Genomic DNA, 22,962 nt, shown 5'->3' on the forward strand with positions numbered 1-22,962 from the left:
ATATTATGTACAATGGAATGTCAAAATTGGATTATTTAATACAGTGTCAAATATATACATTCAAATGTAAAAACAACATATTTGTAATTGGATGAGTCTGTGGAGTCCTGAGAAAGGCTGCTTTTCCTACCTCATTATCCTGACATACATCACTCTAGTGTGGGAAAGTGAACACAATAGACTCCCCTGCTGGTCTAAAGAAGTCACTGTGATATTTCAGAAATGTCCCATTTCAGGAAAGCGTTGCTCATTGCAGTGCAGGAAGAGAGGACTTCAGTGCTTCCATATACCGTGCACCAATGCCAGTGTAGCTACAGTGTAATGATGAAGTTATTTTGAGGGAAGAAATATATACTACACAAATGTACATCATTTACATAATCCATAGTGTCCATTTTAGCAACTGGGTACTGAACCCCGGTCTCCTGAATGTCACAAGACTGTGTTAGCCCAACGGAAGTCTGTAGGTCTCAGGCAATGTTAGTCATCACAGGAGGATGGTTCGCTGAACCATCCAGCAGCCATAATGTCCCTTGGCTCCAAAAAGAGTCTCTTCCAATTCATTTTAGTCTGGTCCACAGACTCATGGCTTTTCATCTCCACTTACTAGTCTCCCCCTCTGTTACCAGCTGTCTAAAAAAAGTGTCATAAATACATTAAAGTATATATATATTTTAAGGCTGGTCTTCCTCTCTCAGGGCTGTGCCCCGCTGAAGGTGGCTATGGGCAGGCAGAGGAGGGAGCAGAAGGTGGGGTGGAGTGGCTGGATCTGGGCGGACAGGCCCTGGTCTAACCTCCAGTCTGTAGAGCTGTCAGGCTTGTAGCATACAGATACTTCACACCTGGGAGAGAAGGAGGGAGGGAAAGAGACACTGTGGTCAGAGTGTGTGTGTGTGTGTGGACGTGTTTAACTTTACTTGTGAAGACTGTGGATGTGTTTAACTAAGAATAGTAAAACAAAAATGTGACCAACTGGGGACATTTTGTTGGTCCCCAAAAGGTCAAATGCTATTTCTAGGGGGTTTTGGGTAAGGATTAGGAGCTAGGGTTAGTTTTAGGATTAGGAGCTAGGGTTAGGTTTAGGGTACAGGTTAGGTGTTAGGGAAAACAGGATTTTGAATGGGACTGAATTGTGTGTCCCCACAAGGTTAGTTGTACAAGACTGTGTGTGTGTATATATATATATATATATGGAAGAGAATGGAAGAGAGAGATATATATATATATGCCTGTACCTGGTGACACCCTGGAAGATCTTCTTCTCATCCTGGTCCAGACACACAGCGAAGGTGGTGTTACCAGTCCCACTGACCTGCACCTTGTCCACCTTCACCTCAGTAATGCTCAGTTGCTGTCAAGTAGAAACTGACCATTAGAAGCAATACAAGTATATTATGGGACTCCAAGGGTTGTTTTTCCAGACACAGACTAAGCATAGTCCTGGATCAAAAACACAATCAAAGGATAATCTCCAGTGAAAGCGTTTAGGACTAGGTTAATCTGTGTTTGGGAAACCAGCCCTAAAGACATATAGAAAAGTATTAATTAGTGGTATTAATGCTATATTTGTCTGAGCTACAGGATGCAGTGTGTCATATTAATGTAAGATCAAGTGAACAGTGAACAGGAAAAGGGTTGGACAATAAAAATAAAAAAATCAAGTGAAAGTTGTGCTCTGTTAAAGTAGAAACTGAGACGTGTCTGTGAAAGTGTACATTGGGTTTTTTATCGGGTTGATCTAGAAAGAATCTCGTTCTCGGGGTACGAGAGATGTTGCTACAGACCTCTTTATGGAGTCCTTATAGAGCACAGTGGTTTATGTAAAGTTGTTGATGTATGCAAGTCACACCGACTCGATCTGACATCATCCTGCTCACCTGATTGTAGCCCTTCTTAGATTTGTTTGAGTTTTGCCTTTTCAGTACTTCTGTCATTGTCAACTGCAAGCACTCCATCTTTGAATCTAAACCGTGGGGGAAGGAAGGGATCAAAACATGATGTCTGCGTTTCTGAAACAAACTTTCAAACCTAACTGATTTGGCTGCTCTCTAAAAATCCCCAAAATGCCCAACTCATGAATGAACTCAGAACTTTATTTTACTGTAGTTTATTTTATTGCTGTAGTTATATCACCTAGTTCCTCTGGATTCTTGCAGGCTTTGGTCAGGTTGATGGAGGTGCAAACTTTGTCTTTCTTCGTCCATTGACTTCTCCCACTGATAACCACCTGAGACAGAAAAAGAAGGAGAGAGAGAGAGAGATACATCAGAAATGCATCAGGCAAAGATCATGATGATTCATTATGCAGTTGACACGTCAGTATGTTTCTAGAATGACGAACAGCTGCTGAACACCACCTTACCGTGTTGTAAACCACCTCTAACATCAGAGGGACTGCCTCCCGATCGCCATCGATCCCAAACCTCTTGCTTGCGGCACCTACAAAGGACAAACACAGAGCTTCCCTATTAGGATACAGCCATAGAGCTGAACATGATGATGAAGATGAATAATCAATCATTGATGATGATGAATACGAAAAACTATGATTTATACATTCAGTGTCACTTTGTTTTTTAATAAGAAAAAAGCGGTGGAAAAGATTCAGTCATGTAGCATAGAAGAAACGACATGGAGGAACAAATGAGACAAATTGAGTCTCTGAATCATAGATTGAAACAGCAGATGTTCCCAGAGCCATAATCCACCCAGACCTCGGACTCCCGGCTGAAGTCAAGATGCATTTTTTCTAATTGGAAAATCTTAACTGCCTGTTGTTTATTAGGGTCTGGTTGCTAGGAGATGGGGCTGAGGTAGATGTACGTACCCATAGCCTTGATGGCTCGTGTCCCTGCGGTGTGGCCCAGCTCTAGGGAGTGAATGAAAACCTCTGTCCTCCTCTCGCCTCCAGCTAACGTCATCTACAACCCCAAGGACATCAAACAGTCAACACACACATTTATAACATGGAGGTTGAGTCTAGGAGATGTGCAGTGTGTGAGTGAGAGAGACAGAGAGTGAGAGCGTGAGAGAAAAAGAGACAGAAAAGAGAATCCAGGCCTCACCTCAGCTTGGTAGAGCTGCATCAGTGCAGGCCTGGTGGCATGGCGACAGTAGTACAGCACCAGGTCAGCCAGGATGGGCAGACGATCCTCATAGGAACTATCATACAACTCGGACTCTATCTTAGAGGTTTGCTGCAAGACACAGTGAACACCATTGACTGTGCGTGAGACAACACATCATTCTTTCATCGTATTCATCATTTTATATGTCACACAAAATGTGGTCTTACCTGACCCACCACATTGGCTGGTAGACTGAGCAGGCTCAAGGTGTTGCGTTCGTACCAGGGGTCCAGCATACCAATGAAACGGGCTATGTCGTTAGTGCTGTCTTCTGTGCCAAGAATGTTGAGCTCCTAGACGAACAATATGTCAGTCTCTCCATTTTAGCTGCGGTAGTAATAGTATTGTATGGCCACAGAAACATTGCCTGACGACTCATCCTGAATTTAATTCCGCTGCTCTATCGCAGGGTTTGCCAAACTCAGTCCTGAGGGAAACGGTCTCCTAAACAGCTATCAATCCATTATCTAGAGTTGAGGTTAAGCTTTAGAGCTGATGTGTCATGTCCTGACCAGTATAAGGGATATTTGTTATTGTAGTTTGGTCAGGACGTGGCAGAGGGTATTTATTTTATGTGGTTCGGGGTGGTGGTTTATTTAGTAGGGCGTTTGATTTATTATTTCCGGGTTTTTGGGTAATGTTCTATGTTTGTATTTCTATGTGGTCTCTGGTCTTTTGTATTTCTATGTCTGGTTTATTGGGGTTGGACTCTCAATTGGAGGCAGGTGTTTTCTCGTTGCCTCTGATTGGGAGTCCTATATATGGGTATGTGTTTGGGTTAGTGTTTGTGGGAGATTGTTTCTTGTTTTGCGTGTGTGAGCATGACAAGACTGTTTTGTTGATCGTTCGTTCTTCATTTTGTTATTTTGGTGTTTTCTTGGTTTAAAATAAAATAAAATACAAGATGAGCATCCACATTCCTGCTGCGTTTTGGTCCTCCATTCCAGACGACAACGGTTACATGATGTTTCTTATGGTGCACCAGAAACTAACATGGTTTGGGTCCATCTCATCAGGAAGTCAATTGAAGTTCAATTTAAAATTGAAAAAACTTAAATATTATAAATCATATTTCAATTAACCCCCCAATTGACTATAATTGAAATAGAATTAACCCCAACCCTAATAGGGACACTTAAAAAGATCCACAATACTATAAACCTGATAGGGCCACTTAAAAAAAGCCACTATACTATAAGAGTTGTACTCACTGTACAGGATGTACTTCCTCTCCGTGGGCTAGCCGACTGGCCTCCGGGGCTAGGGCACCTGGGACTGGGGCACCTCACAACACCGTCCCTCTTCACAGGCACAAAGAAGAACTGCAGCCGGAAGGCTCTGCTGAGGCTCGGGCAAACGTTCTCTCTCTGGCGAAGGTTACTATAGGCCCTCGCCACCTTGCCCGCCACGTGGTCGGCCCCGAACACTACCACCCTCAGGGTGGTGGCATTACTGTTACCCTCCTCGTCACTGCTCAGGATGGGCCTCCGGCGGAAGCACACATGCTTGAGGGCCTGGGGGGTACAGGGGCTCTGGAACAAGGAGTCTGGGCTGCGTAGGTGCACCTGCTGCGGGAGGGAATTGGAGCGCTTTGAACGAACAGGGACAAAGTCCTTAGCATCTGGGCTGCCGAGGCTCTTGGCTCTGGTCAGGGACTGCGTCTTTGTCTTGAAGAAACGGGAGAAGTGCTGGCTCCGACGAGCCAAAGCTTTGGTTGACTTGCCGGACGATGGGCTCCGTTCCAAAGGGGAGGTGCTGGAGGTGGAAGTGGCGTCCTCAGGGTCTTCGTAGAAGTCGCTGTCGATGCCGGAAGTGACTGAGAGAATGGAGGGGGTGTAGGATTCGGACAAGTTGGAGTACATGGAGTCTTTAGAGGCAGTGGAGAGGGTGGAGAAGGTAGAGGCTCGGTGGTCCACGCTCCAGCCGTTGTCGCCGACATGTCTACGTACAAACTCCTTCTCTCCCTCTTCCTTCTCCCCCTCTTCCTCCTCCAGGTCGAACTCTGCACCTTCCTCCCCCTCCTCATCTTCAACATCACCCTGACCACTGGAGGTCTGGAAGCCGGTTAGGTCATGCTCGTTCTCCAGAATGGTGTTGAGGATGTCTGAAAATCACAAGGACACAGTCTATCAGTTGCACGTACTGTAAAGCACCGTCTACAAATGAATTTGTCACAATCCAAGTTGAAACCATCAAAAAGAAAGGAAAGTCAACCTAGGTAGGAGAAACCTAGAGAGGAACCAGACTTAAGGGGGATCCCATGACAAGCCATTTCATGAGAGACTGAAGAGCAAAGTCCTTTACCAAAGTTGTCCTTGTCCCAGTGAAACATGTAGCACTTGGCTGTGGGCAGTGGTAGAGTTTGCAGCATTCCTAAAGACAGAGTAAATACAACAAAACAACATTTACACATATTGTATGGAATTTTTTTCCAAGTAGCCTCATTTTGCCAAATCAATACACTGGTTAGGCTCCGCCCTCTCACCATCAGACTTCCTGACATTGGACGCTGGGACGCCCATCCTCTCCCTCAGCCTCTCCAGGCCCTGTGTCACATGATCACGGCCTTTCACCGGGTCGTCCATGGCAGCGGCCATCTCCAGGACGTCGGTTACCATGGAGAAGATCTCCACCAGCACTTCTAGACTCTTGACCTGTGGTGAGAGAGTCACGTTGTGTTACTGTACAGAAGATCGGTACTAACAAACTATCAAACTACTAACCAATGATTTTGACCAAGATGGGTAAAAACTAACAGATTACACATCCCATCAAGACTAACAAAATCTTAGCTAAAATCACAATTTCTATCGGTATCTCTATAGCGCTCCAGTGGTATATTGTGTTGTCCAGTACCTGCAGGGCTTTGTGGATGCTGGCCAGGGGGTACTTGGTGCCCAGGGTAGCCTGGTAGGCATGTTTGACCAGGGTGATATATGTCTCTCTCTGGGACCGTTGAATACTACTCAGCTGGTCTGCTACAGACAGGAACTCAGGAGGCACCTCACCAGGGTTCATCAACAGAACCGTCCTATAGGGATGAGATGACATAGGGTTGACATAGTGGAAACACAGGGGTGATAGGAGGTCTGCGCTCTAAAAAGTCATTATTATTATTCCTTTGATACAGGAATTGTAGAACAGGAAGATACAAATGCCTTTGTCTCTCGGCACACATGCAAAGACGTGTATATAAATACACACCCAGTTACACGGAAACAGAACAAGGGGAACGCTAAACAGAAGAAAACCCCTCATGAGAGTGAAAAGGAAGTAGTGATATATCGGGCAGGGAAGGGGTGGGGAGAACCAATAACTGAAGTGGAGTTCCAGACGTGTGGTTTACATGTGCATGACAAAAATGCACAGTCATTTATAATAATCTGTAGTAAAATATAGCAGTTAAACTGTTGACAACCTACATTGTTTTTGAGCGATGTTTTGAGGTGGCCAGGCCTTGCTCTTCTCTCACCAGTCTGTGATAGGATATGCCTGTGAAATGAACACACGCTGAATAAGTTGATTGTTCTTTGCACACTAAAGTATTGTATTGCACACAATTATATAATAGTTTGATCTCACAACATCACAAAATAGTGATGCCCATTCACACCACTGCAAGCTCATTCATTCATTCATTCATTCATTCATTGGCCTGTACCTGACGTGACTTTCTCAGATTTCAGTCTTATTTTTAATTTTATCTGTCATTATCCTCTTCCAGGTAGTTGACAGGATGTTATAGTTCTGCTTTTTTTCTTTTGTGATTTGAAATATCACACATCCGCTTTCAAGAACAGGCTACCACAGAACCGTAAAGCATTATCAATGGCACATGTTTGAGCAGACACGTTTACCTAACTTGACTATTAACTTACCTAAGCTCTAAGAGCTTTCCACACCTGGATTGTGAAACATTTGCCCATTATTCTTCACAAAATTCTTCAAGCTCTATCAAATTGGTTGTTGATCATTGCTAGACAACCATTTTCAGGTATTGCCATATATTTTCAAGTAGATTTAAGTCATTACTGTAACTCGGCCACTCAGAAAAAATGTCTTCACTGTCTTCTTGGTAAGCAACTCCAGTGTAGATTTGGCCTTGTGTTTTAGGTTATTGTCCTGCTGAAAGGTGAATTAATCTCCCAGTGACTGGTGGAAAGCAGACTGAACCAGGTTTTCCTCTAGGATTTTGCCTGTTCTTAGCTCCCTTCCATTTCTTTTTATCCTGAAAAACTCCCCAGTCCTTAACGATTACAAGTATACCCATAACATGACGCAGCCACCACTATGCTTGAAAATATGGAGACTGGTACTCAGTAATGTGCAGGGTTGGGTAGGTTACTTTCTAAATGCAATCCTTGACAAGTTACCTGTCCAAAATTGTAATCAGTAACGTAATCAGTAATTACCCAAACTCAGTAACGTAATCTGATTACATTCCGTTACTTTTAGATTACTTTCCCCTTAAGAGACATTAGAAGAAGAAAAAAATGTATGTTACCAATTGAACAACATCTATTGCAGGATAAATCAATGTTAAAGTTTACGGCACTGGTCTAAGGCACTGCATCACATTGCTAGCTGTGCCACTAGATATCCTGGTTCAAGTCCAGGCTCTGTCGCAACCGGCTGTGACCGGGAGACCCATGGGGCGGCGCACAATTGGCCCAGAGTCATCCGGGTTAGGGGAGGGTTATGCCGACAGGGATGTTCTTGTACCATCGCGCTCTAGCTACTCCTGTGGCGGGGCGGGCGCAATGCACGCTCACACGGTCGCCAGGTGTAGGTGTTCCTCCGCTTCTGGGTTAAGCGGACATTGTGTCAAGAAGCAGTGCGGCTTGGCTGGGTTGTGTTTCGGAGGACGCACGGCTTTAGACCTTCGCCTCTCCCGAGTCCGTACAGGAGTTGCAGCGATGAGACAAGACTGTAACTACCAATTGGATACCACGAAATTGGGGAGAAAAGGGGGGTAAAAATAAATAAAATAAAAAGTTTACATAGCTGGCAATATATGGATGTTAAATGTTACTTTATGGGTTGATTCTTCTTCTTCAAACCCATCGCTTTCTACTACATATAATACAATTAAATGATATCCAGTCATTCCAATAAATGTTATACTCCTTGATCTTAAAGAGTAGGACTTGGAAATATGGAAGTATAGATTAGCAAAATAATTTTACCTGAGCAATTTTACCTCAAAACGAACAACTTATTTGCCAGCCCTACTCTGTTGTTTATGATTTTGTTGTCATGGAGGACTGATTGGGCTCATTGATTCAAGGTGAAAAATAAATGCTACGCTCATGGAATGGCATGCTTTGCCGAGAGTGTGCAAAGCTGTCATCAAGGCAAAGGGTGGCTACTTTGAAGAATCTAAAATATATTTTGAACACTTTTTTGGTTAGTACATGATTCCTTGTGTGTTATTTCATAGTTTTGATGTCTTCACTATTATTCTACAATGTAGAAAATAGTCAAAATAAAGAACAACCCTTGAATGAGTAGTGTCCAAACATTTATATATAATTTATAAGCCCAAAAATGGATGTAGCAACTACAGATTGCCCCTTTTAAGTCTGTCAAAACTGTGTGAGTTTGAGCATGTGTCCATTAGGCCTATGGATTTTTTTGTTTTTTTATCAGCATGACTTAGATTGAGCAATAAAAGCCACACTTTTATTCCATAGTCTTGGATCCGCACTATGCAGCTGTTGCAAGAGTGCATTTTTCACTGGCTGTCCACTGGTTTCAAAAACAATGATTGATAGGCAGCTTAACCTTCTTGTATTCAACCATTATTGGGTTCAAAAACACATTTAGATTTGTGAACAACCATCCACAACAACCACAATCCGTATGGTGCAAATAGCTAAATGAGAGAGCAGCAGTATGATTCACATCAATGCGCTATGTAGATATCAATAATAAATTATATCCCCTTATCGCCGTAGACTACACCACTGCTGTCACCCTTACCTTCAAGTGTTTATTCAAGTTTGCTGATCTTGGATGCCGACAGCAGTCGCACCATTGAAAGACACTGCTTGGACTGTAGCCTACAAAAGCCTATTCCTGTTCTTTCCCCACGATCCATTAAACACATTTGGTGTGTCATCATAGTGGTCTCTGACTTGTGGTCAGACTCACTCAGGTGGAACAAGCTGAAATGTTCCCCTTTTTTCAATGCTGATTTGAATGTCATTGAATGAACAGAGAAGTGTCAAATATTTTTTCCGCAAACATCCATTTTGAATTTAAAAATAATCCTTGAAGTAACCAACTAGTTTTTTAAATGTATCTGCAATCTGATTACAATATTTTTGCTGGTAACGTAACGGATTACAGTTAGCGTTTTTGTAATCCCTTACATGTAACAGATTACATGTATCTACACATAATCCGTTACTCCCAACCCTGGTAATGTGTTGTATTGGATTTGCCCCAAACATAACACTTTGTATTCAGGACAAAAAGTGAATTGTTTTGCCACATTTTTGCAGTATTACTTTTGAGTCACTAGGGGGCAGTCACTGATCATGGTTGACAGAGCCACAGTACATGACATGGGATGTATTCATTATGGAAACTGTTTACCGTTTAAGAATCAAATGGAATCAACCAGAGCAAACTGAACGAAACGGGGAGGGACCCATCTGAATTTGTCCAATAGAAACTCTTGTTTGCGTTTTCTGTGTTTGGAGTAAACAGTTTATTGCGAAACGTTTTGCAGAATCGGCGTAATGATTACACCCCTCAGCGACTATGGCTCGGACCATTGAGAGAGAAGTCAACATAGGCACTTGTTGCCTCACAAAAAAGGAAAGCTGTTTTACACATGACCGTTTTTGACCTCATTAATTCACAGTCCACATCATGCTCATCAATGAAGTAAATGAATAGTTCAAAACCCCCATAGAAGCATGGATAGATAGAAAAGTTAGAGTATCCCACGTCTTTCCATGTTTACCTGGGGCCTTGAGTTCCTGGTGTAAGGTGGAGAGCAGTCCTTTACACACGCTGCAGTAAGGCTCTGGCCAAGTCAGGAAACAGCCAAACACCTCACAGGCCTCCTCCAGCAGCTCCGTGGCAGGGGGACAGAAGGGGGTCTGCAACCAGAAAAACACCTAGTTACAGGTAACTAAGGTTGGGATTCTCATGTTTGATTTGTTTATTGATTGATTGATTACCGTTACCTGTAACAGAGTGGAGGAGAACATGATAGCGAGGGGAGCCACTCGCTCATACTGGCACTGATCCTGGACCTGCACACACATACAGAGACCCAAAAGTTCATTCACATATCCACGCTTTACAGTTTCAGTTCTCAATTCCCACCACAAGACGGCATACTGCTCCTCATCACATACTGTAGATCAGACTAAAATCCCACCTACATTCTGTAGAGGCTTGGGGTCATCATGACATGTGACCATAAGAATCTAGGTCATAGCAGTATCCTAAGTAGAGGAGTTATGATAGAACTCTGCCCTTTCAGTAATGACACTTTGACCCCTCACCTCTCGGGTCTTCCTGAGGATCTGCTGCAGGAGGATGAGGAAGTTCTCTGGGTCTCTCTTCACCAATTCCTCCAGACTCCAGCGGTTCAACGACTGGCCCGCCGAGCACATCAGGACTGAAACACACACGCACGTCACATCACGTCACACACACACACGTCACATCACATCAGAGGGAGCATGCCACATTGTGTAACATGTTTATGAAACTAGAACATGCAGCTTCCCTGAAGGGTACACAGTGTACTTCAAACAAATGAATAACATCATTTCAACACAGCATGCGGCAACAAGGTGCCTCCTGAAAATGTGATATAGAAAACCACAGTGTGTAGGTGTATGATATCTGACACAGTTGGTGCTGCTACGCTTTACTACACTAACCTGATCCTACACCCTCACACTACCTCATCATGCTTCCAGGCGCACTGCGGTCTATGCCACCACGGACGGTCTCTCTCTCTCTCTCTCTCTCTCTCTCTCTCTCTCTCTCTGTGTCTCTGTGTCTCTGTGTCTCTGTGTCTCTGTGTCTGTGTGTGTGTGTGTGTGTGCACAACTTCCTCCACAGCCATAGTGTCAACGTTGATACTTCCTCTAGCACGTAGTAACACTTCTCTGACAGTGTTCAACAACAACAGACTCACTAGGCCTACTGGGCTTCAGATATACCTGTCACAACGAACAGTTGTGGTGCTCAGAAGTTGAGAAAGAACAACAATTTGCTGTCAGTGTGGTCTGACTGATGACTGATGAAGATTTTCTTGTGGAGGGGTTAACGTGTTGCTGGACACTTGAAACGTCTCATGCTATTTGATATCATGTCGACTTTCTGTAACACCACACTTAGAAAATGTTCCTGCAGTTTGGATCAATACTATGACATGAACTACATGCAACAGGCCTGCTTTCCATATAATGTGAACAACCATATTATTCCTTTCTTAAGAAATAAAGGACTGTATGTCTCAAATGAAATACACTGGGAATCAAATTCCCTGAGAATGAAAACTAAGTCACCAACGAAGAGATGAAATACACCCGCCCGTGTCCGACCCTGTTCAGCCCAGATGAGGCTTACCGTTCCAGGGTTGTGGTGCCGTGGGGCTGGGTCTGAGCCCATCCAGACATCGGTCCAGAGCATGCTGGATCCGGTCCTCAGTACACGACGTGTGCTGCATGTCTTCTCACGACCTGGACTAGAAGAGAGGGATAAGAGGATAAACAGCACACCTCTCTCCATTCATCCCTCTCTTTCCCGTGAAAGCATATTAGACTTATCAGATCAAGGAAGTAAACACGGGTCCAGTTTTGCATCTTGGTATACATCGCAGGGGACATATGAAAATGCCCTCATGAGTTCTGTGGAAAAGCCACAGGACAGGAGGGGATTTCAGGGGGATGGAGAGAAAAGATAACTGTTATTCTCTCTTCCTGCCCTTCTTACAGTTTGTTATATTTCTATGGCCCTTCATAGGCATCGCCCTCATCTGTGTTCCTGGGAATCACATAGAGACAATAGGATATGGGACTTCCTGATATTAGGACGGACAACAGGGGCATGTTCAGTAGAAACCAAACTATTTGAACACGTTTTGAAACAGAGAACATGAACTGGTATATTATAAAATCACATTTTTCGGCTTCAAAATGTTTCTGTTTCACGCCTGTTTTGACCCAGGTGTTAGGCTCTATGGCTGGGCTTTGTTTCAGTCGTGTTATAATTGTGTTGTATCTCCTGTTATGCATGACAGGATGAGGGTGTTGTTTTATTAACGAGCAATTTCACTCACAATCACGGGAGTTTCATGTTTCTGTAATCCAGTCTCTGCATCAACGTAATAAGGTCCAATAACAGTCACATTAATAAATGTACATTATATCCTCAAAACTACTGGAGGCTGATGAATTTGCTGTCTATTACTATAATAACTGGCAATAATTTGTTAATAATTGTGTAATTTGACTAAAATGTCTAATTGTTTTTCACAAGAATCTTGACTGCAGATTGATCAACAGCCGGACGTTTTTTGGTCATGACTTCATGATACAATCTGCAGATGTCTCAAGAAAGGCCTGTAAAAATGAGTGTTGTTGTCATTGGAGTGTTGTTGACCAGCTACAGTAATGTAGGATACTGGACATTCACAATAGAAGCAGCTATTGTATTAGCCTGAGTGCCAATCTATTTGTGCTATCCTGCCAACTTCGTATCACTCATTGCCATACCTTTGTCCTGACAATGAGAGCAGCAGGAGTTGGCAAGAGCACAAACAGATCTGGGACCAGGCTACTAGTGTATGAATTGACTGTACAAATTCTAAGATTCCAATATAGGGAGATATCCAAAGGTACTGTCTTAGGCAGCAGCAGCACTACGTATTGTCCTTTCTTGCCCCACTGGGGAACTTTACCATGGGTTAGAGCCCAGGGTTGGGGTTTCCAAAGTGGACAGTGCAGCTTCCTTTGTTGAGTGAAAACAAACGTCTTTCATAAGACAAGACACTTCAATCCCTCCCACCAACTAGTGTTTGTATCCAATAACAGACTCAAAAACTCCCCATCGAGACAGAGAAATCCCCTATATCCCACATGTGATTGATAATGTGTGCCAGATAGCACCGTGCTGCATATGAATCTGTGCCTATGAATGACTCACACAAATGCACAAAAGGTCAGAGGAGTGATTAGCGGTAATATCTCACCAACGTACGGTGAATGAAAAACCCACCAGACACCTGCTCTGAGGGAACTTACACTGATTCTGACCAACCAAGGCTCATCTACGAGTGTTCCTCACTGGCCTTATGTTGATACAGAGATAAAGCTGAAACATAAAAACAGACTCTAAGTCAAAACAGGCACTACCTCATTTGAAGCATTTTAAAACCAGGAGCAGGTTTCATTTGAAATCGAGGGGTTACCCCCGGCTCCAGAAGCTAACAGGCGGGGCGCCCCCACCATTTAAGGCCCCTAAGGAACCATGAGAGGAAGAGCATGTGAACAAAGGCCAGGGGGTCAGAGTAATTAAACCATTATTTCCAGCACCACTACTGTTAACAACAATATGGTGAACCCTGAAAATAACAATAGAAGTTACATAAACAACACTTCCATACAGCCTTGTTCTCAGACCCCGTCGCCCACGCTAAAGGTGTATCGTATCCCCAGAAGTGTTATAGCCTGGTCTGAGATCTGTTTGGTCTGTCTTGCCATTGTTTGGGTTGACAATGACCATAGGATTTGGCAGGACAACACAAACAGGTCTGAGATCAGGCAAGATGTGTTATGAGTGGCACGGTCAGTAGGTGTAGGAAAGTTACTGTTTGATACTAACCGGTAAATGACCCACCGGTCATTGTGGAACTATACTGCGTTGGACACAGGCCAGGTGGAATGGGAAGGAACTAATAAGTCATATAGGTTCTGATGGCTGTATCCAGCCTAGGATCAGATGTTGACTCTGGGTATAATAAAGCAACTCTTATGATCTCATTTACAGTAGGACATTCAGAGTGAGTCATCCACTGCCATATAATGGCTGACTGTAGGTTGTTAACTTATTTAAATGATTATGTAGTGGTATGAATGCATTAAGTATGGCTCATAAATGTGTAATGAAGTCAAACAAAGTGCTAGCAACATGTTCTAAACATCAGTGGCTGTTCGATGTATTTCACACTGTCAGTGTAACAATAGCATAGATTAACAGGCTGTTCTAGAAAATTATATTCCGGTATTGAATTATTCTGTTTACATGGCAACTATTGAAAATATATGAAACTGTGGGTTTTCATAAGAGGATGTATGAATGTCCTCTCAAACGTCAACAAGGTCACTTCCACATTTTCAGCTGTTGCAACAGAGGCTAATAAGGAAAGCTGACTAAAAGTCACATGTCTGTCTCTAGGTGCCATGTCCCCGGTCTCTCCTTTGTCCTTCACATCACATATCATTTTGGAGTACCCTACACTCTTAGAAAAAAAGGTGCTATATAGAACCTAAAAATGTTTCTTCGGCTGTCCCCATGGGAGAGCCCTTTGAAGAACCCTTTTTGGTTCCTGGTAGAATCCTTTTGGGTTCCATCTAGAACCCTACATGGAACCAAAAAGGGTTCTACCTGGATCCAAAAAGGGTTCTACCTGGATCCAAAAAGGGTTCTCCTATGGGGACAGCCGGAGAAGCCTTTGGGAACCCTTTTTTCCTAAGAGTGTAGCATCTGGACGTTTTCAACTAATCCCTGATTTCAGCCCAAGGTGCTAGCATGACACACCCAATCTCATCCAATTAATCAATTAGAATCAGTTAGATCAACTGATCAATACAAACAACTGGCTCCCAGTTTAAACCAAAATACTTTGTGGATTGGATTGCCACAATCAAGCCAACAACTGAGTCATACTGAGTCTGACCGAACATAACCTGACTATTTAGTCTTATTGTCAGCAGATTTATAGGTCAAGCCTGAACGTGACTCAATCCTGGTGGAGCACCCTTGCACACAGCTGCAGATGTGGCATGATGAAGGCCCTCAAGTAATCTCAAGTCAACAGTAACAAGATCTTCAGCTTGACGCTAGCCGGGTTCCAGATCTGTGTATGCTTTAGCCAAGCAGATCTGGCAACCAGGGTAGCTTCCCACTCTGCCTGTACCCTCCATAGATATCTTGGAACCCTACCCTCAAAAACAGTGTTATAGCCATGACAACGAGCAACAGATCTGGCAACCTGGTTAGCCCTCTTTCTTCTCTACAATGCTCTACCCTGAGACATAGTGTGAGACTCTTCCTTCTTCCCGTCTTTCCTTTCCTCTTCCTTTTGCCCAGCCTGATCACATTTCCAACAGCTTCCAAACAGGAAGATAGCTCCCCAGCCCTGGAAGGGAAGCAGGTGCCTGTCCATTGTTGTGGTGTGATCAGCCTCTCAGATAGACTCCCACAGACAAGGGAGGAGGTGGTGGAGGGGGGGGGTCGTCTCATTGTACTTTAATTGATAGTCCCATATCCCCATCCAATCTTCCTCTGTTGGGTTTAAAACACTGATGTCCCCCTCCTCTCCTCGTATCACCTTACCCTCCGTTCTTTCACTCAACCGGACTAGTGCATGAGCACCAGCCTCTTATGGTTTTAGGATATAACAGAAGTTGAACAATAATACGATAATGCTCTGCTGTAAATTGCTTCCTCTTTTGTTCAATGCAACTACCGGCGAGCGGGTGTCTTTTTCGCACGTACAGGTCCAACCAGGTACAGTGGGATACAGTGGCAGGGTATCGATGATGGTAAAGTTCATTCGGCTCCATGGTGGAAGCATAGAAGCTGCCACATCTGCAGTTACTGAACACTTGAAGTCAGAAGTTTACATACACTTAGGTTGGAGTCATTAAACTCGTTTTTCAACCACACCACAAATTTCTTGTTAACAAACTATAGTTTTGGCAAGTCGGTTTGGACATCTACTTTGTGGATGACACAAGTCATTTTTACAACACTTGTTTACAGACAGATTATTTCACTTATAATTCAATGTATCACAATTCCAGTGAGTCAGAGGTTTACATACACTAAGTTGACTGTGCCTTCAAACAGCTTGGAAATTCCAGAAGATGATGTCATGGCTTTAGAAGCTTCAGATAGGCTAATTGACATCATTTGAGTCAATTGGAGGTGTACCTGTGGATGTTTTTCAAGGCCTACCTTCAAACTCAGTGCCTCTTTTCTTGACATCATGGGAAAATCAAATGAAATCAGGCAAGACATCAGAATAATATGTGGAGGTCTACAAAATAATTGTAGACTTCCACAAGTCTGGTTCATCCTTGGGAGCACTTTCCAAACACCTGAAGGTACCACGTTCATCTGTACAAACAATAGTACGCAAGTATAAACACACGCAGCCGTCATACCGCTCAGGAAGGAGACATGCTCTGTCTCCGAGAGATGAATGTACTTTGGTGCGAAAAGTGAAAATCAATCCCAGAACAACAACAAAGGACCTTGTGAATATGCTGGAGGAAACAGGTACAAAAGTATCTATATCCACAGTCAAACGAGTCCTATATCGCCATAACCTGGAACGCCGCTCAGCAAGGAAGAAGCCACAGCTCCAAAACCGCCATAAAACAGCCAGACTACGGTTTGCAACTGCACATGGGGACAAAGATTGTACTTTTTGGAGAAATGTCCTCTGGTCTGAAGAAACAAAAATAGAACTGTTTGGCCATAATAACCATCGTTATGTTTGGAGGAAAAAGGGGGTGGCTTGCAAGCCGAAGAACACCATCCCAACCGTTGAGCACGGGGGTGGAAGCATCATGTTGTGGGGGTGCTTTGCTGTAGGAGGGACTGGTGCACTTCGCAAAATAGATGGCATCATGAGGGAGGAAAATTATGTTGATATATTGAAGCAACATCTCAAGACATCAGTCAGGAAGTTAAATCTTGGTCGCAAATGAGTCTTCCAAATGGACAATGACCCCAAGCATACTTCCAAAGATGTAGCAAAATGGCTTAAGGACAACAAAGTCAAGGTATTGGAGTGGCCATTACAATGTCCTGACCTCAATCCTATAGAAAATTTGTGGGCAGAACTGAAAAGGCGTGTGCGAGCAAGGAGGCCTACAAACCTGACTCAGTTACACAGCTCTGTCAGGAGGAATGGGCCAAAATTCACCCAACTTATTGTGGGAAGCTTGTGGAAGGCTACCCGAAACGTTTGACCCAAGTTAAACAATTTAAAAGCAAGGCTACCAAATAGTAATTCATTGTTTGTAAACGTCTGACCCACTGGGAATGTGATGAAAGAAATAAAAGCTGAAATAAATCATTCTACTATTATTCTGACATTTCACATTCTTAAAATAAAGTGGTGATTCTAACTGACCTAAGACAGGGAATTCTTACTAGGATTAAATGTCAAGAATTGTGAAAACTGAGTTTAAATGTATTTGGCTAAGGTGTATGTAAACTTCCGACTTCAACTGAATCTGACAAAAAATATTTTTTCCGCATTACAGTCTGCGGTGTGGTCCTTAGTGTACACATATTTTATGATCAGATTCAGGACACATTTAGACAAGTGACAACAGATCCACAAGGTGGATAGGAGTTAGAACAACAGTGTTATTATACACAGACTTTGATCCTCACGTCCCCAGTAAAGGTATTATTAGAGGGAGTGGACAATTATGCAAATATGGTCTGAATTGCATTATGGACTACGAGCCAGGTTTGATATAAGACATGACTACCAAACCTCCACACTGTGTTTTATACTGTATATATATATATATATATATATATATATATATATACACACATTTATAACTAAACTGGCAGTTAGAATATCGTGAGCATATGGTGTTTAATATTTGACTGCTCTAACACAAGCATTAGTGTATAATGTGCAATGTTGATATAGTATATGCAATGTGAAAGACCTGGGGCCGTGTTCAGGTGACATTCCGATAGAAATATGTTTAACAAAATATGTAGAACAAACATGCCTCTCTGACATGTAGAATAAGGAATCATGTCAGCTCGATTCACTACATTTCTATCTGCAACGTTCCACGTTTGCCTACTGAACGTACCCCTGGGTGAGTGAGGTGTATATCATGTGGGAAAGTTCTGAGTGTGTGTAGAAAAACGTAGATTTTGGAGATAGGTAAGACTGGTTTAGAGGTAAACAGGAAGAGAGGTTGTGTGAATCATACTGTATGGCGTTTTGATGTGAGTGCTAACTAAACGATCTTGTCTGCTAAAAATGGGTGTTGCCGCTTTCACTAGTGCTTGGAGAAAAATATAGGGAGGTAGGTGACTTCCAATAACATGCTGAAGAGTGGCAGTTAGCATAACGGTTAAGAGCGTTGAGCCAGTAACCGGAAGGTTTCTGGTTTGAATCCCTGAGCTGACTAGGTGGGAAAAAAATTGGTTGATGTGACCTTGAGCATGGCACTTAACCATAATTGCTCCTGTAGGTTGCTCTGGGTCTGATAAATGACTTTGGTTAACAGTTTGCTAGTGTTATAAATATTCTCAGTGCTCACAATAGACTGAAACCTAAAACGGAAACACACTTGCACATCAAGAGCAGGTTGCTAGAAAGTGCATTTGGAGATATGAAATAAAGTATTCTGTTTCATTCTGCCTTCACCAAAAAACAGTGAATCCACACTGATGATTGGGATATGGATTAAGTAGTTCATTGTGTAATATTACTATAATTCTTTAATAAACTGAAACACCCAACTGCATAGGCCATTTCTCAATATTTTACTAATCTCTGAGCAAAACACCGAGTATAAATATGCATGACTGTGACAGACTTCAATTTTTTTCTCTCATCAATCTACACATAATACCCCATAATGACAAAGCGAAAACGTTTTTTTTTTTAACATTTTTGCAAATGTATTAAAAATAAAAAACAGAAATACTTTATTTACATAAGTATTCAGACCCTTTGCCATAAGACTCAGAAAATAACTTTCCATTGATCGTTCTTGAGATGTTTCTACAACTTGATTGGAGTCCACCTGTGGTAAATTCAATTGATTGGACATTATTTGGAAAGGCACACACCTGTTTATATAAGGTTCCACAGTTGACAATGCAAGTCAGAGCAGAAATCAAGCCATGAGGTCGAAGGAATTGTCTGTAGAACTCCGAAACAGGATTGTGTTGAGGCACAGATCTGGGGAAGGGCACCAAAAAATGTTTGCAGCATTGAAGGTCCCCAAGAACACGGTGGCCTCCATCATTCTCAAATGGAAGAAGTTTGGAACAACCAGGACTCTTCCTAAAGCTGGCCGCCCGGCCAAACTCAGCAATTGGTCAGAGAGGTGACCAAGACCCCGACTGTCAGTCCGACCGAACTCCAGAGTTCCTCTGTGGAGATGGGAGAACTTTCTAAAAGGGCAACCATCTCTGCAGCCCTCCACCAATCAGGCATTATGGTAGAGTGGCCAGATAGAAGCCACTCCTCAGTAAAAAGCACAAGACAGCCCGCTTGGAGTTTGCCAAAAGGCACCTAAAGGACTCTCAGACCTTGAGAAACAAGATTCTCTGGTCTGACGAAACCAAGATTGAACTCTTTGGCCTGAATGCCAAGCGTCACGTCTGGAGGAAACCTGGCACCATCCCTACGGTGAAGCATGGTGGTGGCAGCATCATGCTGTGGGGATGTTTTTCAGCTGCAGGGACTGGGAGACTAGTCAGGATGGAGGAAAATATGAATGGAGCAAAGTACAGTGATCCTTTATGAAAACCTGCTCCAGAGCGCTCGAGACATCAGACTGGGGGCGAAGGTTCACCTTCCAACAGGACAATGACCCTAAGCACACAGCCAAGACAATGCAGGAGTAGCTTCGGAACAAGTCTCAATGTCCTTGAGTGGCCCAGCCAGAGCCCGAACTTGAACCCGACCGAACTACTCTGGAGAAACCTGAAAATAGCTGTGCACCAACTCTCCCCATCCAACCCGACAGAGCTTGAGAGGATCTGCAGAGAAGAATGTGAGAAACTCCAAAAATACAGGTGTGCCAAGCATGTAGTATCATACCCAAGAAGACTTGAAGCTGTAATCGCTGCCAATGGTGCTTCAACAAGGTACTGAGTAAAGGGTCTGAATACTTATACAAATGTAATATGAGTTTTATATTTTTCATAAATTTGCACAAAAATCTATAAACCTGTTTTTGCTTTGTCATTATGGGATATTGGTGTGGAGATTGATGAGGGGGAAAAAAGCAATTCAATCGACTTTAGAATAAGCCTGTAACGTAACAAAATGTGGAAAAAGTCAAGGGGTCTGAGTACTTTGCGAATGCACTCTATATCTTCAGATTACTGTAAGTGGTGCATCAATCAACACACAGTTCTACTGTAAGTGACAGGTGGGGTATTAGAGTATTATAACTGTGGTCCTCTGTGGCTTGGTTGGTAGATCACGGCGTTTGCAACGCCAGGATTGAAGGAACGATTCCCGGGAACACTCGTATGAAGAATGTACGCATGCTCGACTAAGTTGATTTGGATAAAAGCATCTGCTAAATGGTATAATAACTGTTTGCGTGCATACTGTATCCATGCAACCAACACATACTTCCTCATTGTGTATTAGAATCATGACAGTACAATCACAGGGTGTCTAAAAATAAAGTTCCCAAAATGCTGCTTGGTGGGGGTCTGCAAGTTTACTTCCTTGTGTGTCAGTGACATCATTTGCACAGCCTTCCCATCAGTGTAACAGCATCTACCACAAACTGATAAACAGTTTAATAAGCCCAGTTGCGTTTACAGGTGTTGTTTCTGATAGTCACCACATTTTAATCGATCCATTTGTGGAATTTGTAAGTACAATCACTATCAGTTTAATGGATGACGACCTCAACTAACCAGAATACCCCATCACCAGAACTTTAACTATCCTTCTTACGATTTATTTATTTTATTTAACCTTTATTTAACTAGGCAAGTCAGTTAAGAACAAATTCTTATTTACAATGACGGCCTACCACGTCCAAACTCTAACCCGGACGACACGGGGCCAATTGTGCGCCGCCTTATAGGACTCCCAATCACGGCCGGTTGTGATACAGCCTGGAATTAAACCAGGGTCTGTAGTGATGCCTCTAGAGATGCAGTGCCTTTGACCGCTGCACCACTCGAGAGCCCCATTATACTGTCTCAATACCCTTTTCTTACACCCCTGGACCAACCGCCAGCCACAAACTCAGAAACACAAGCATTGAAGCAATGATATGACACTTGGGCATTGATTATGTTTATTCGATTGGCTAGTCTAGTCCCAGGATTAGTGCACAAATGTTCCCTTCTCAGATGTATGGAACCAGTATTTTCTCAGTTTGCAGTTGTGGGCACAATGGCAACTAGAGATTTTCAACAATAACGCATCATCCACAGATGAAGACAACTGACAATACTAACTCATATCCAAGGTCAAATGTCTAAATTTGAATATAATGTCATTTTGAATGTCTGGAGTCAGACACTTGAGTACTTTTCAAATTGTCCAGATGTTATATTTCTGAAACTTTTCTATTGTCTATTATACTGGATTTAGGCTCCAGTAATTTAGCGTGGGTGAGTTTGGACCTCTTGGCAGTTGCTCGACCCGGGTTTGAGTTCCAGCTGGGGCTATCCCCTCCACCAAATTCCCCTTTAACCCTCAACCTTCTGGCCCGAAGCCCAGCGCACCATCGACTGTGCCACAAAAGCATGCTCTTACATTGTGAAAAGACAATAGCCTGGTAGGCTTACAACCACAGATAGCCCACTAATCATCCATACTGCTTACCTTCTGTTATCGTTCAGTAACATCCATAGCCTTTTGGCGTTCGTTTGTGTGAAAGCCCCTCAGGTCCAATGACTCCAATCCCACTGCCATTCATTCACAAGAGAGAAGAGGGGGAGCGCAGATGAGCCACATCCTTTACTAGTGCTGTGTATGGCTCCAGAGAAACAACAGCTGTAGACTACCACCAGTCACAGTAGCTGCAGTAGTAGTGGTGGAGATATAGACCCTGCACACGCAGAGGGCTTGTGTCAAACAGGAAGTGAATGAGAGAGGTGCATGTAAGCACAATGAGGAAGGCAGAGTGTGGGTGTCTGTTGGCCTTCCTAAAGGAAGTAATTTGTCTCATTTGTTTGTTTCCCTGCTATTTTCATGAATAAAGACGTGTTTCATTGTTTTGAACGTTGGGCTTTGATCTTTCAATCTTTAGTTTCGACTGGCTGGGTCATTGATTTTATAGGATTGACCCTATTTATTACTAATCCCAATAGTATTTTGCCCTGTCTTTGCAAAGGTAGTTTTCACCTATCTCTACCTGATACACTTGAGAGAAAATACACTTGAGAGTTTGTCCAAGTTCAAGTTTACTCACATGACGGAGGACAATTGAACTCTGAATTGTGTGACGAATACTAAAAGGATACTAATAGAAAAAAAACAAGTACTTGTAGTCTTACACTGACTTCCTAAAGGTTAATATCTACATAACAACACGCCTATATTGAAATGAAAAATGGATCTGGGCTCATTGGGACAGCCACTGTTTTCTTCTCACTCAGGGCAGCACTATTATCTCCCTACTTCCCCTGAAGCCACTTTGACTGTGATTTGCATTTCCTGTGTTACAGTAAATCCCCCCTCTCTCTCTGAGAGGGAACAGGACCCAAGGCATTAGCTAAAAACAATGGCAGTAAATAAACAGTAAATTCATGAGGTTTACAATGAAGGGGAACGTGAGTATTTCCTGTATTGCTCTGGGCTTGCGATGGATTACTTTAT

The 22,962-nt window shown here is 43.0% G+C and overlaps 1 protein-coding gene across 3 annotated transcripts; it reads right to left on the reverse strand.

Moving 5' to 3' along the window:
- Positions 1 to 18: 18 nt before the first annotated feature.
- LOC106564678 (phosphoinositide 3-kinase regulatory subunit 5) lies at positions 19 to 22,233 on the reverse strand. Of its 3 annotated transcripts, none has more exons than XM_045691200.1 (18): positions 21,967 to 22,233; positions 11,730 to 11,847; positions 10,652 to 10,767; positions 10,328 to 10,396; positions 10,102 to 10,240; positions 6,551 to 6,620; positions 5,985 to 6,159; positions 5,614 to 5,782; positions 5,433 to 5,501; positions 4,340 to 5,232; positions 3,305 to 3,421; positions 3,066 to 3,197; positions 2,828 to 2,921; positions 2,363 to 2,439; positions 2,134 to 2,227; positions 1,878 to 1,963; positions 1,236 to 1,351; positions 19 to 842 (listed from the first exon to the last, which is right to left on the reverse strand). In XM_045691200.1, the coding sequence occupies exons 2-18, from the start codon at positions 11,827 to 11,829 to the stop codon at positions 695 to 697; spliced, it is 2,664 nt and encodes an 887-aa protein (XP_045547156.1). In that variant the 5' UTR covers positions 11,830 to 11,847; positions 21,967 to 22,233; the 3' UTR covers positions 19 to 694. The 3 variants fall into 3 exon arrangements, with proteins under 3 accessions (XP_045547156.1, XP_013986368.1, XP_013986370.1); XM_014130893.2 differs by having other exon boundaries at positions 3,296 to 3,421; XM_014130895.2 differs by lacking the exon at positions 11,730 to 11,847 and having other exon boundaries at positions 3,296 to 3,421; positions 21,967 to 22,223.
- Between the last annotated feature and the right edge of the window lie 729 nt (positions 22,234 to 22,962).

This window comes from Salmo salar, chromosome ssa12 (assembly GCF_905237065.1).
Source record: "Salmo salar chromosome ssa12, Ssal_v3.1, whole genome shotgun sequence".
Lineage (NCBI taxonomy): Eukaryota > Metazoa > Chordata > Actinopteri > Salmoniformes > Salmonidae > Salmo > Salmo salar.

What these genes read in the sequence shown, in the direction of transcription:
- LOC106564678 (XM_014130893.2), bottom strand. Translation starts at nt 11,829, where the DNA reads ATGCAGCACACGTCGTGTACTGAGGACCGGATCCAGCATGCTCTGGAC. An exon ending in TCTCCTCCACTCTGTTACAG is followed by an intron (nt 10,241 to 10,327) that starts GTAACGGTAATC and finishes TTCTGGTTGCAG; the next exon opens with ACCCCCTTCTGTCCCCCTGC. An exon ending in CCAGGAACTCAAGGCCCCAG is followed by an intron (nt 6,621 to 10,101) that starts GTAAACATGGAA and finishes TTCATTTCACAG; the next exon opens with GCATATCCTATCACAGACTG.